We start from the raw sequence: 14278 nt of genomic DNA, 5'->3' as shown, positions 1-14278 counted from the left end.
GCAGGAATAGGAAATTTACAGATGTTTTAAGAAAGAAAATCTTGATGCACAACTTGAGTAAGTAGGTTTGTTTGCTCATCACTCATGGTCACTTTTCTGATTTGGTACCTCCTGTACTCCAGGATAAATTTTCACACTACTCTGTTGATGCCTACAATAAACAAGTGCACAACCAAGATGTTCACCCGTACTCTCTTTAGGGCCACTTTGAAGAAAACAGCTTCTTCAGAAGTGCAATTCCTGAGACCTAGTTAGATGGGTATCTTCAGATGAGAATAAATCTGACTTCTAAAGAGAATGTAAACCACTGCGTATAAGAATACATCCACACAGTGTAAATCTTAAATTGTGATGTATGCCTGGTACCCCAGGGAACAAAAGCAGATGAACTATTTTCATATTCATAAAGCTTTAAAATAATAACCAGAACTTTGACTTTTTCTGATTAAAGCACAATGCTGCAGTTATGCCCTGATTTAATCACGTGTTTGGTTTTACCAGAGGACCAGATTCTCGTAAATTGACAACAATGCCATAAATGTTTGCCTTCTCCATTCTTTCTCTCTTGTTCCTCTTAAGTCACCTGAGGCACAAGCTGTCCTTCATATTTTTGGAATTAAAATTAAATAGCAATACATTTTTTTTTAAAGAAAAAAAATATTTTATGCAAAAAAACCCCGAAACCTATTGCAATAGCAAGCCCAGCTCCTACATGTGTACTGCCTCTATACACTCATGGAAGTTTACTGCTAGCAGACTTAGGAATTACTTCAGTGGACCTACAAAGTACTCAAAGAATCAATAGCAAAGGAGTCAGTGTAAATGCGGGGAACTATATAGGGAATATGTTTATTTTTTTAATTCGGAATGTTCTGACAGGAGAGCAGAATTCTCTGGGGAATGCCATGAGAGTCTGCAAGGAGAGGAACTGCTGCTACTTACCCGAATCCAGCTGAGGCTCTGATAATCATAGAGACTCTCGTACTGTATGGCCAGTTCTCTGCACAGCGGGATTCCAAACTCCCAGCTCTGCAAAACCAAAGCAAATCACACTCACAGCAACCAGAACCTTATCACCAACTCAGCTGAGAGGAATATGGAAACTCAATTGGGAATTTGGTATGAAATGCCAGGGATTAGATGTGAAAATGCAATGGGATGAAACAGTTTCCATTAAATACCAGATTAATTCCTTCTTCGGGACGCTAATGGAGGCATACATTCCATTGAGATTACACACACATACTGAAAATTCTCTCATGAGACTGGGAACTTATTTGGAGAAAGATTATACAAGTAACAATTTTTCTGCTTTTTAGGCACCCCTTCAGCCCACCCCCAATATCTCCTTTGCTTTCTACACTAGAACTCCCTGGAGTAAAGAGTTAGGATTTAGCTCCCCAGCAAAGTGCTCCCCTTCCCACAGCTGCCACTTCCTACTGAAAGCATGGAACTGTCAAGCAACAGGGACCACTCAAATATGGAGACAAAACATCTTCAGAGCTGACCTGGGTTATTGCACTGAGTGAATATCCATATTCAGAACTGAAACCAAAACTCATTTCTTCAGTCTACAGTCTGCATACAATAAATCTTTTCTAGCACACCATACTCATCTTCCTCAGAGGTAAGGAAGAAGGAGACTGAGGTTGGGCACACCCACATTGAGAGAAAGACTCCCGTCACCTCGCTTAGCTTTTCAAAGTGCTCATTTTACACTGTTGAGCTGAAATCTCCTCTCCCATCATCTTTTATCTGCATAGATTAGAAGCCTTTTGGGGGAATGACACACTCTTACTGTACTTACATAAGACACCAACGTCTCAGTAGAGACCTTTATTGGATTAAATTTTATGCATTACTGGGCTAACTTGTGAGTTTTTTAAACTGAGGTCCTGTTGTAGTGAAGACAAAATTAATGTGTGAGTTAAGACTATCACCTTAAGTTTAAAAAATACTAATAGCAATATTGTGAATTTTTAACAGTGATTATGTAAAATATTAGTACTTAATATGGAAATAGTTTGTCTGGCTACATGTAACTTCACTTAAAAAAGTCAATCTCTACACTGTTTGATTTATTGCGTTAAGTACTTCACAATGCTTCGCTTTATGCATACACATTTGTAGTGTCTGTTCTCTCATCCTTAATACCAGCAAAGGGTTTTTTTATTTTGAATAGCAAAACCAGTAAGTTTAAGGACTTTTGTATTAGAAGAAGGGATAGCTGTAAGAACTAAAAAGGCAAAATAATGATCCTACAGCTCTTTAGCTCCAGTTAATTACAAAAACTTAGATAAGAACTTGCTAAATAAAAGAGTCTTTCAGAATCAGTTTGAATATTCTGATAGTATTAATAGTTTGGGATGATGGGAAGTCTGGGATTTATTTAGATAAATACAATAGATACAATAGGAAATGAACTGAAAGACCAGTTACTTGACTACTCAGAATATTACTTGGGTTTTTGTGATCTCAAATTAATAGGATTTTTGCTGTGGGTTGACATACAAACTGCTACACTGAATTGGGATCAACAACATTAACCAATTAAGTGTTTATATTTGCAAACACAAACACCATTGTGGTTTTTTTTTTTAGGTTTCAACACATTTTACAATATCAATACATAGATTTTCAGTCCTTAGCTGATCTTTATTTACTTGGAAGAACGGAAAAGTCTCTTCTGAAAGAGCTGGTCAGGAATAAATTAATTTTGTTTCACAGAGTGTGAGCACAGTCTCACTTCCAAATGGGATGTTGTGGCTAAAGCCTACATAATTCTCTAATCTGACCTCTGGATAGAAGCAGAAAGCTTTCTGTCTTCCCTTGAGGTGATCCTAAAGATGTAACCTTTTAATGCTCCTTTTCTGATGTGAATTAAATTAAAAATGTGTAACAACATCTTATTTCTCTTTAGACCAGCTCTTCTACATGTACCCCTGATACTATTCCTGTCATCCTAACTCATGCTTTCTCTCCTTCCTTCAGTTAGGTTTCCACACAGGGAAATTCCACTGTACTAGCTGAACTTCTGTAGATACAAGATGAGACACAGAAGCGAAGAAACGTAATATACAGGTAACATCCTAGAGAGAAAAGACAGTTTGCAGATATCTGAAAGGAAAAGAGAACGAAGAGATATGAGAGTCACTAGGATCCTCCATTTAAAAATCTCTGATGTTAATGAGTACCATCTTCACAGTTTAGAAATTTAATATGTAATCCCATGTGCTACACAGGTGTCACTTCCCTCTAAAGCATCATTCTTCCCCCTCTTCCAGTAATTTCCTAATGTCTCTACTGTTAATTTCTCTCATTACTGATTTATCTTTTGCTGATGTCTGATCTGTTTACATGTTCTGTACTACGTCCTTCTCTTGAAAAGCACATCCATGTGACATTTATTGCAGCTTTCTCCCACGGCGTCAGCAGCTCTCAGTTGAGTGCTGCTGACTGCACACAAGGAGGCACAGATAGAGACAATCAACATTTATGAACGGCAGCCTTTATCTGCTGACATCCCAATGTGCAGATTTCTTTTGGAAATATGATTCAAATGAGTGCGCGGAGGAGAAGTTAGTTCAAAGTTTGGGTATGGAGCACATGATCTGAAAATGAACTGCTTTGGAGATACAGCTTTGGGTCTCTCCTAGCACTTTGCTGGCAGTAAGGAGAATACACACTGTGACACTGTGATGAGAGCTGGTCCAGATTTTTAGTTAATAATATCTATCAGTGAACTGGACACAAAAGGGTTGTTTCGTTTTCAAACTATTGCTGTCCAGAAACATGATCAATGGGGTTCAAACTGTTCAGTTCACAGTCTCCTTCATCTGGAAAACCTTGAGTTTTAATAATAATAACAACCATGAAGAAAAAAAAAAAAAATTCACTTTAAGTTATGCACTTGCACACGCTGCCGACTGAGCCATAAACCATTTCAAAGTAGAGCAGAAATCAGTAGGAAGGAGCACACGACCGGAGTGAAGGCTAAAAGGGCTTTGGAAAACCGTGTTCCTTCCCAGCACAGGGCTGCTACTAACAATACTGAGAATGGGGGTTACCTAATTCTGCTCCCCACTGCAGTGCTCCAGGCCTGCCGTGGGCCATGCCACCACTCCTGCCTTCCACTGGCACACCCTTTATGTCAAACGCACAATACAGGCTTGTGGCCATAGTTTCCCCCTATTCTTGTGCTGAGAAAATTTTCCCATTAACAAATCCAGAATGTGTACACCCTGTCCGTGCTGCTTTGAGCCCCTTACTTAGTGAGAGATGTCTGGAGCAGCATGAGACAGTTAACTCTAGAAATGCAACTGAAGGACACAGAACAACAGAGTCCACTCTTCAGGACCTGGGGAGGGAACATCTTAGAGTAGAGCAGAAAAGGAACTATGAGACACAAGCTGAAGGAAGCAAGTCTCTTCCATTCCCTGAGCTGTTCCCTGTTACCCAGCAGCAGAGAGAGTGCTGAAAAGCAGCAGGAGGATTTGGCTTCTCAGGATCTTTCATTTCCATGGTTTGAGTAACATCCACACTGCTCAAGGGGATTATTCAGTCATTCAGCTATCATTTATAATAAAGGAGGATTAAAACACAAAGTTAAGTAACTTCAAAAACATCCAGTGGGTAAAAAACCTCAAGAGGTTAACACTCTATAATCTGTTAGGAGTTTTATAGCAAAGTTACATCCATCAAGTTTTTACTCCCCTTCAGTGCACATATGGATTGCCTGCCTTTGTCAGAAGTACAGGCTCACTTGTTTTACACAGTCTCTATATCATCTTTGTCTAGTCAGACAGTACAGTACTGCAATATTTGCACAAATCAGTGATTTTTTTTTTTTTTTAAGTGCAGCCTGAAAAACCCAGAATAATTCTGAAACTAAAAAGAGAATCATATGCGGTATTATAACAAAAAAAACCAAAAACAGTTCTGGCCAAAAAAAAAATAAATCTTAATCTCTTCCTCATGATATTAGGATATTTGTTCCTACACACAAGAATCTGACTTCCTTTTGCAGGTTCTGTAGAATGTCTCTGCCATGTGCAACCTTCTGTTATCAGGGCTAGGAAGGAATTATCTGGAATGGCAACCCCATATGAACCAAATCACATGTGTATTTAATGCCACTGGCATTGCCATCATAGGCAAAACTGACCCTGAGGCACACATCAAATGTTATCTTCCAATAATGTAAATTGTAGGGATTTTTCGAGAGAAGGGAAAAATTCAAAAATATTTTGACAGATGATATCACTTCTAAGGTTAATCTCTGAAATGTTCCCAAAATGCCATGACACAAGGGACTACAACACCTATGTCTGCAGTAACTTTAAAAAAAAGATACTTATTGTAGGAAAAATGTACCGAATATGTGAAATTGAAATGTATTGATTTTTTTCTTGTGCAGTGGATGGAACTGCACGTTAATTGAAAACCACATTAAAATAACAGTGACACTGAAAAGACCTAAATCTTTTTTAATAAAGGGACTCCTACAGTGCACTGCCTGACATTAACTTCTGTAGGTTAGAAACAAAACAAGTCCTTAACTGAGCTGTGACACAGCAGTTTACATAGACAACTACAAAATGCAATCCCACCCCCCAAAAACTAAGGAACTAGCATTCTTAGAGCTCTCTGCCATTAACAGGGGATCCAAAGTTCAGTTCAACGGTATAAAATATTTGGGTGTTTTTCCTGTTGGCCTACCTAAACTAGTTCCAAATGTTCTGCACAGTGGAATACCCATATCCATTTTCTCATCTGTTTTTTCATCCAGAGAGCCAAGAATCAATTTGTCAAGTTATAAAACCTTTTGATATAAATTTACTTCCAGACTACTGAACTGAGATGACAGGCTTGCAAGCCCTAAGTCAGGAAAAGGGAAGGAAGCTGCTGGAAGAGAGAAGAAGTTGGCATACCTTCCCTTTGTTGAAGTAATGGATAATCTTACGGCACAGACCTTCCTTACGTTGCCACTCTGACTGAGATGGATAATGCAGGAACTCTCTCAGAGGTCTGTCCTCCCACTGAAGCAACTCACAGTACAAAAGCAAAGTAAATGCAGCCTCTGTTGGAAATGCAGTTATTGAACACTGAATCAGTGACAACAAATACATACAGCCAATAGGTTGAAAGGTCACTGCTTCTTCAACAGTCTGGAATTTCTGTTTTACAAATTGAAAATTAAATTTTGAGGTCTTAGATGATCATTATTCAGTTACTTAAAAAAAGCAGCACAAAGCTGCTTCCTATGAATGTGATTTTTAGGTACAAATCTGTCAAGTTTCTTTTTACTGCCTACTTGATTTAAACATACAGTCAGATATTGAGATATGCAACTATATTTGGGGCCTGCAGCTGTAAACAGAGCTTGGACAACACGGAATTAGAGTCTCAGTGCTCCCTAAACACTACAATGCAAGGAAATATGGGAGGTAATAACACAATGGTGGTTTGGTGATTTTAATCTTCCTCTGATTTTGATTTCACTGTTGTGATTTTTTTGATCAATCTTCCTCATAGAACACTGTAATATAAAATTCAGGGTGTAACGGAATAGTTGTATGGTTGTGTGGGCCTAGACATACGTTATTTCACTTGAGGGGCTGGGCCTCAGCTTCATATCTTCCCAACTGCCGTAACTGAATAATACTTTTTTTTTTTCCATAAGAATAAAACAGATGCTAGAGTATAACATTGGGAGAGTCAAAAACTCTTCACCAGGATTTCGAACAGACCCTGTGTGATGTCTTACTAACCTGTGTAATTCTCAGCCTGTAAGTGCATGTCACACAGCTTGTGGATATAGCGGATGTACATCTCTTCCTTGTTAATTTCGGATTTATAGAAATTCTGGGAAAGGAAAAGAGAGTTGTTATTGAGATGCTTCCTTCTTCCTTCATTCAAGACAATCAGCAGCATCTCTGTATGAAAAGGTACTGAAAAGAGAATACGTTATTAGTGTAAAAGAAAAGGAATAATTCTTTTCATGTCCACACTGATTTAACCCACTAATTTTATTGTGTCATGATTTTTTTTCAAAATTAGGGTAGTCAAAAGCTGAACAAAAGGGCGAGAGAGGTTGTAGAATCTCTGTCACAGGGATAACTAAGAATTCAGCTGGACAAGGCCCAGAGGAACCGACCTACTTGGCTCTCCTTTGAGCGAGAGTTGGACCAGAGACCTCCAGGGGATCCTCACAACCTGTGTCATTCTCTTCTGTCATCCCAGTGCTTGGATACCGAAGCTACACTTCCCTGACACAGACTCCTATCCCAACCTTTCCCATCCCAGTTTCAACAACATTGCACAGTATCACAAAGAGATAAAGGAAACATCTTTACCATAAGGTTAACAGTGCAGCCAATTTTCTTGTTTTCTGTTTCATCTCCTTTCATACAGTCCCTAAGAAAGCAGAGCAATGTTGAAACATACATCTGGAAAAACGTCCTTTTAAAACAAATTTGAAGCTATCTTATCCTCCAGAGTTCCCTTGGATCACAAACAACAGTTTATCATATACTTTATTTTATAGAGTTCCTCTAAGAAAAAATTCCGTATTATGACTTAAATGATACGAGAACTGAGTGTCCTCTTACATGTCTGCATCTGACAGCAAACACTTGCAAGAAGAATCTGAACAAAAATCAGATAATAGTGGCCAAAAATCATCTGAACAAAAGATCTACTATAAAAGTGAAAAATTCTTTATCCAGATGTCAGTGTCTAATGGTTTCCCAGTCAAAGGATTACCTTTCATAAATACAGCTATCCAACCTAGTGTTACAACCCAAGTAGTTTAGGCTACATTATTAACTTTTCCATAGGTAAGTTAAATCACAAAAATTATCTTTAGTTTCTGGAATATTTTAGAAATTATTATTCAGGCAGTACAAAAAGTTAGAGGCTTCTGAAATTACTAATCTTGACTTGAAAAAGTCACATCCATTTGTGAAAAAGACAACATTTTTAACACAGTGACACAGCAAACTGTCTTGAGAGCTACTGTGTCAGCTAACTGACAGCTGGACTCCAAGAGATGCCTGCGTATTTCCAAATTCTGATGCAGTTCCCTGTTTGGTTCTGGGAATAAAAAAATCTGCTGTGCCTTAAAAAATCAATTAAAGACTGGTATCTGTTCCTGAATTAAACATGAAAATGTGTATCTGTGTATTAAAGTTGCACTGACAGCAAACTTCAGTAAAAAAAAAATATCAGCTCCCTTGTATTCTCTTCAAATGTGTCTCAGATATCTGGTGCTGCACAGCAGTTGTACAGCAGCTGCTGTCAGGATACAAACAAGACATTAGATCAAACTGGTAAGGATCACAAAAAGCAAACTAAAAAGCACAGAAAAGGATTTGGGATTGCAGAATACCCATCACAGTCGCAGGTTTGCACCTACAATGAGCAGCAGCAGAAAAAATTATTTGAACTCTTGTCAGCAGGCTAAAGATAGAAATATTTGGGGCAGTCCTATATAGTTTCCAATTGTCTATCATTCCATAAAACCAACTCCAAGTGTGTGTGTGTGTTTGTGTGTATAGATGAAGTTAAAATATTTTCTTGTAACTAAATCAAAGCTCAGCTGTATTGACACAATAGTCCTGCAAACCTCAGTCTAAAACTGAACAAAGATTGCCTAATTTATACTGGAGTCTTGCACACAAGTCACTAGCTGACATGTCAGACTTTCTGCAGATGAAAAGTTTTCCAAGCCTGCATGTCTAGATGAGGCATTGAGCACATCTTGGTTCAGCAAGGCATTTGAGATCATTCTTGCATTCAGCATCTGTTTTGCTGAATTAGGCAAGATCATCTCAGTGATAGAAGGAATTAATCATTTAGCAACCTGAATAAACCCTAGTACAAAACTACAAATTAAAAAATATCTTTATCTTTGCTAGTATCGGCAACAAGTGTACAAGAATGAAAATTAGGGCTCTAGAGATGTGCACTCGGGATTTTTGCTCAGAACCTAGCAGCAATGAGTTAGGCTTGCTCACATAATACTTGCTGTCAGAGAAGCATACAGCTTGATAAACAATACAAATATTCCTTGTAGAAAAGAAACTTGGTACTCCTTCTTCAAAACTTCGTATACTTAGAATATACTATATTTGTTGCCAGATACCTGTAGTCAAGCAGGCGCTCCATGAGACGAGTAACTGATGTAACAAATGAGATCCCAGTCTCCCGCCATGTTTCCTGCTCAATCTTCTCCAGTAAACTGTTTGGAGATGAGAAGACAGCAGGTGAGGCTTGCAGGGAAACGGTACAGCGCATGCAGACAGCTGTGGACAACTTGGTTTCTCCCTCATAAAACAAATTAATAGAATTACTATCTTACCTGGGATAAGGCCCAAAGAGCTGGGTTCTACTCCAGGCAGCATGAAGCAAAGACAAGGAAATTACAGAACTGACAGGAGAAGGAAAAATGTCTTCACATTGCCATTTAAAATGTATGAAAAAGAGCAATGCTCATGGCAACAGCTGATTCCCACATTACTACCTGTAGCTTAAATACTGCTAATGTCAGTCAGAAGGGCATCTAAACCTAATGCAAATACCTCTTCTTTGCTCATGCCCACGTAAATTTTCTTCTCTAATCAGCAACCAACCAACCTTGAATCACAATTTATTTAAACTGTAAATAAATAAAGGCAATCTTTTCCTGCTCAGCAACCTAGACAATACAGGGAGCATCTCCCTGGGAAAATTGTGGAGGATGAGGCTAGAGTGAGAACACTGAAAATCATATTTAAAAAATAAAAAAAGAAAGCAAATTTACATGGTAGTTTCCTGAAACTGGATCTCCGGTCAAAGAACTTGCCACTTCTATACTGGCAAGAGGAAAGAAACTCTGTTGGGTGTCATACATGTCCTTACAAGAGGCAAACTCTTCTGTATTGCAGTGATTTCCAGCTGAGGGAGCCAATTCACATTTCAGCTGTATCGTTGTGACAGTAGAATTCAGGGTCACCTGTTTATTTCACACAGCATTTATTAACTTTGTGGAAGTATGGAATTGTCTCCTCAAAGTTCATGCTGTTCTCAAAAAAATCAGTAGCAAATATAAACTAAAAGGTTGCTGTACTTGAAGGCTGTGTTTCTTGGTACTACATCCAAGTCACTATCATCTGAAAATAAGTAACAAGCTGCTGTCCCGAATTCATAACATTTTGGGTAACAAATGTCTTCATCTGGAGCAAAGGAAATGCATAACATTCCTCTTGCCAGGTGTATAAAAAAACCCCAAAACCAAAAGAATAGATATTTTCTTTCCTTTATCCCTGAAATACTTATTTTATCTGTCCACATAAAGTGCAGATTTCCCAAGCCTGAATATGCACAAATCAAACTGAATACATTTACATGCTTCCCAAGGATAAGCATATGGGATGGGCAGGCTTATCGATCTTGAAAATTAATGAATGTGCAATTGTAAATTCAGAAATACAAGTATTAATTCTAGTGAAACAAATGTGTGTGCCTCAAACTGCCTCTATGCCATTGGGGGCCACATAAAATTTCCAGAATATATGGCTAAAATAATCTCTGTGGGTCACTGGAATATTAAAAGATTCAGGGTTAACTGTTCTGGAATCTCAGAGTTCAAAGTAAGTCCTTTTGAAATAAACTGGGATCACTGGAAATGAAATCTGGAGACAGGTCAGTGATCAAAGTGGAAAGTCAGCTGCAAAGTCTTTAAGTTTATCCTCATGAGCGCTGGATTTTTGGTGTGAAGGGAGTGGAAATACAGTGTCATGATGGACTCTGGAGGAAGCAACTCAACAACTGCTGAGCCAACATGACCTTCAAAAATTGGAAGAAGCAAAGGAAAATGCTGAGGAAAATCTCTTATGCTCTAATAACGCGGCCTGACTTGCTAGACAGTACTGCTCTCTAAACAGTCCTAAGACCATGATTTCACTTACTTCTACGTAAAAAGGCACCGGCTCCCCTAGCAAATCCCTTTTTGATAGGAAGAGGACGACTGCTTACCTTATATTAGATTTCACAGAAGAGAAAGAAAAATTTAGGGGTTTGTATTCTTTTCAGAATTCAAGTGACATATTTCTGTTTCCCTGAGCCATGTCATGAAACCCTGCCGGAAAGCCCTTTGCTGCTTTCTCTGCAGATCAGCACTGTGGCTGCTGCTGCTGCATGGATGACTACTGTGACTCTTTCACTGACCCTGCACAACACAGAGAGAGCAGAAACAGGAGTAGCTTACAGCAGGCTGAACAGTTCCCTGTAGTTCTCATCACCTTTTCCTTCGGATACCAGGCTGTCCAGCTTATCGATCAACTCGGCTTCCACCTGGTTGAAGAAGTGACTGGTTACAAATTAGTTGTTCACGTAGAAGACAAGAGTTTGAAGCACTAGGAAGACTGGAAGAATATTTTATTTCTCATTCCCTGAGGCTGCCCACTACTGTCTGCAAGTGATTTATTTCTCTGTGGCTCAGTTAAATGGACGCACTTTTCTCATTTTTCAGTGAAATAGGACTAAAACTAAATTATCCTTTTGCTTATCAGGGTCTAAATTAACATCGCAGGGGAGGTAACACTTCTTCACAGGAATTTCTGCAGTTTATTCTCTTTCTGTGAAGCACTATATCCGATACACTATATCCTGTACTGTAACAGAATATCCATGCAGAGAAACTAATTCATGGTGTGATCGCCACTGGTCTGCTGTGATGGTTCTGCTGGTAGGTAATTGATTTCCAGTCATCCAGGCATCATTACACTGGAGGATTATTTGTTCATTAAACCCAGTTTTGTCAAGCCTCTCTATGATGATAGGACACATTTTCTTTTCACATTTAAATGAAGGCCCACAACAGTATCATTATGTTTCTCTTCCCTTACAAAGGTTTTGAATATGTATTTGTTTCCCCCCAAGTCTAATGTGTCCTATTATCAAGTTTGATATCAGATATTCCCATAAAATTGATTCAAGTGCAGAAATCAATGTGTCTAACATTACACGAAAAAAATTTAACGTAGTCTTGGAAATCTTGTAGAAAACATACTTTCAGGACTAATGAAGACAGAGGTTCCTAAGGGTTGAAACTGTTTGTAGAAATACAGCTTGTTTTTATTTAAAGACAAGCATAGTTTGAATTTGTCTGTTTTTCAGTTGCCAAATTTCCAAGGCAGTAAAGATGAGAAGGAAAAGCAAATCACCGAGTGGCACACAAATGGAGCTGGTGCTCCTGTTGCTGAAATCATTAAAGGGAGACCTGATCTAGTCCGTGAATCAGAATGCATTGTTATCCAGTATCGCTGAAAAAATAACCGTGTTAAAACATGAGCTACTGAAGAAAATAAAAAAAAGGGCTTGAAAGTGAATTTCCAGGATTTTTATATTTTCTGACAACCAATTTAGTATTCAAAAAGTAAAAAGCTGAACATTGAAAACCCGACCCTCTCTTTGCTTGTGATCAACAATGACTCGACAGAAATCACTCATGCATCTGCCCAGCTGTCTAGCATTATACTGGAACACAACCTCCCGGTTCCAGCAGCTAGTGTTAATGAAGTTTAATAGAGCTTGTGCTCTTCAGCTGTTTATTTCATTCTAGCTAATACAGAAGATTATTCTCTCTTAAACTTAGAAAGTTATGACATAGACTTCATAAAACAGCATGGAAATTTGCTCCACAGGTAATTTAAGAAACATTCTTGGAGCTCTAGTTTAGAATACATTAATGAGTATAAAAATTAAATTAAGATTATGAAGAGTTCATCTTGATACAGAATGTATAAACATGTCCAGGAACTTGAAGATGACTGTAGGTATTTATAACTGTAAATGCCAGAGTAGGGACTGTTCTATTGTTATGCTAAAAAAGCAGAAAGAGGACCATAATCAAATGCTTTTGTAGTAATAATAATAGTAGTAGTAATAATAGTAATAAACCAAGGAAGTTGAAGAGGAGGAAAACCTTAAGCTCCTGGTAATACTTTTCCACACAGCTTTTAAGAGGTCACGTTATGGAAGAGGTCTGTTATTCTCCTGGAATGATAGATTAGATCTGGCATTTTAATGGGTTTGTGGATAATAAATAATCACATGAATTATGATAACAAAAGGTTTTACTACTTCAGAGCATTTATCTGCAGATACTTGCCCCCACTATTGCGACAAACACAATGAAGCACTGTCACCTGAGGATCCAGTCCAAGCCGATCATTATTAATACTTTGCACTTTGCAGTGTAAAATTTAAGCAATTCTCTGACCATGACAGGGCAACAAAATGATGAAGACTTCTCTCCCTCTTTTGCAATCAGAGCTCCCAACAGGTGGAAACTACAGAACTGTTGTTGGCCGTATCCATTCCAAGAGAGCTGCTTCAATTTCTTAAAGAATATACAGTCACAAAGCCTGTTTCAAAGCACGCTATAATCATTTAGTTATACAATTCTACTTCCTAGCTGGATATTGAAGACAGAGAAGCAAAGACCACTGTTTTCACAAATACTGGCTAAATCTTTATGTCTCCATTTTTGGTTCTCATTTAATGGTTGACTAATTAAGTGAGACCAATGGGAGCAGTGAGAGCCCAGCACTTACAGAGTTCTTTTCTCATCCTCATCTCTGATGTGATGAGCACAACACTCCTCTTCTGTTTGTGGGAAACGTAGCTTGCTGTAAAGTGCACTGTTTAAATAATCTTGGGAGTTTTGTAATAGTTTTATGAATTATGCTTCCATTTGTCCATGTTTCTTGCTTCCAGCTGGACATTGCAGATAGACAGAGCAAGAAAAAGAATACTGCAAACGCGTGGGAAGTGACTTACCTGTTTGAAGTTGCCATTCTTTCTCTGCTCCCAGTCCATCATGTCATGGAAGATAGGAATCATGATATTCCGGACTTCTGGTTGTGGAACGAGTGTAACACCGAGAAAGGGACCAATCATTCCCGGAATAAAGTGAATCTTGTGTTCACCTGTACAACACAAAGCAGCTGTAATTAAATAAAAGCCTTTGTTATCTGTCACTGAGAAAATGGGGAACCCCTGCAATAATAACGTGTACAAAGTAGTAGGTATTAGCATTAAAAAAGCAAACGCATTCTTTTCCTGAAAGGACTGAAAAAACGGTATTTGCTTTACACCCTTCCTTGCAAAGTCTGCAGGAGCATTTTTAATTTCACTGTGAAAGCCTTCAGCAAAAATTGTTATTGCATTTTACTTGCAAAGGAATTTAAACTGCCCAAAATAACCAAACTAAAACATACTAACTAGGAGGAAA

At 38.3% G+C, this 14278-nt stretch overlaps 1 protein-coding gene across 1 annotated transcript in view; it reads right to left on the bottom strand.

The window, feature by feature from the left end:
* The window catches only part of DOCK3 (dedicator of cytokinesis 3), a gene marked incomplete at its 5' end in the record, with an annotated part of 61672 nt that overhangs the window by 25811 nt on the left and 21583 nt on the right, over positions 1 to 14278 (bottom strand). The window contains 8 exons of the mRNA XM_010080610.1: positions 943 to 1029; positions 5931 to 6079; positions 6771 to 6864; positions 7356 to 7416; positions 9146 to 9241; positions 9362 to 9388; positions 11249 to 11334; positions 13825 to 13973. Coding sequence (XP_010078912.1) covers positions 943 to 1029; positions 5931 to 6079; positions 6771 to 6864; positions 7356 to 7416; positions 9146 to 9241; positions 9362 to 9388; positions 11249 to 11334; positions 13825 to 13973 — 749 coding nt within the window. The remainder of the gene's footprint in view (positions 1 to 942; positions 1030 to 5930; positions 6080 to 6770; positions 6865 to 7355; positions 7417 to 9145; positions 9242 to 9361; positions 9389 to 11248; positions 11335 to 13824; positions 13974 to 14278) is intronic.

Source organism: Pterocles gutturalis, unplaced genomic scaffold (assembly GCF_000699245.1).
Source record: "Pterocles gutturalis isolate BGI_N339 unplaced genomic scaffold, ASM69924v1 scaffold26109, whole genome shotgun sequence".
NCBI classification, from domain to species: domain Eukaryota; kingdom Metazoa; phylum Chordata; class Aves; order Pterocliformes; family Pteroclidae; genus Pterocles; species Pterocles gutturalis.
The sequence above is the reverse complement of the archived record's forward strand: the minus strand, read 5'-3'. Positions and strand labels throughout refer to the sequence as shown.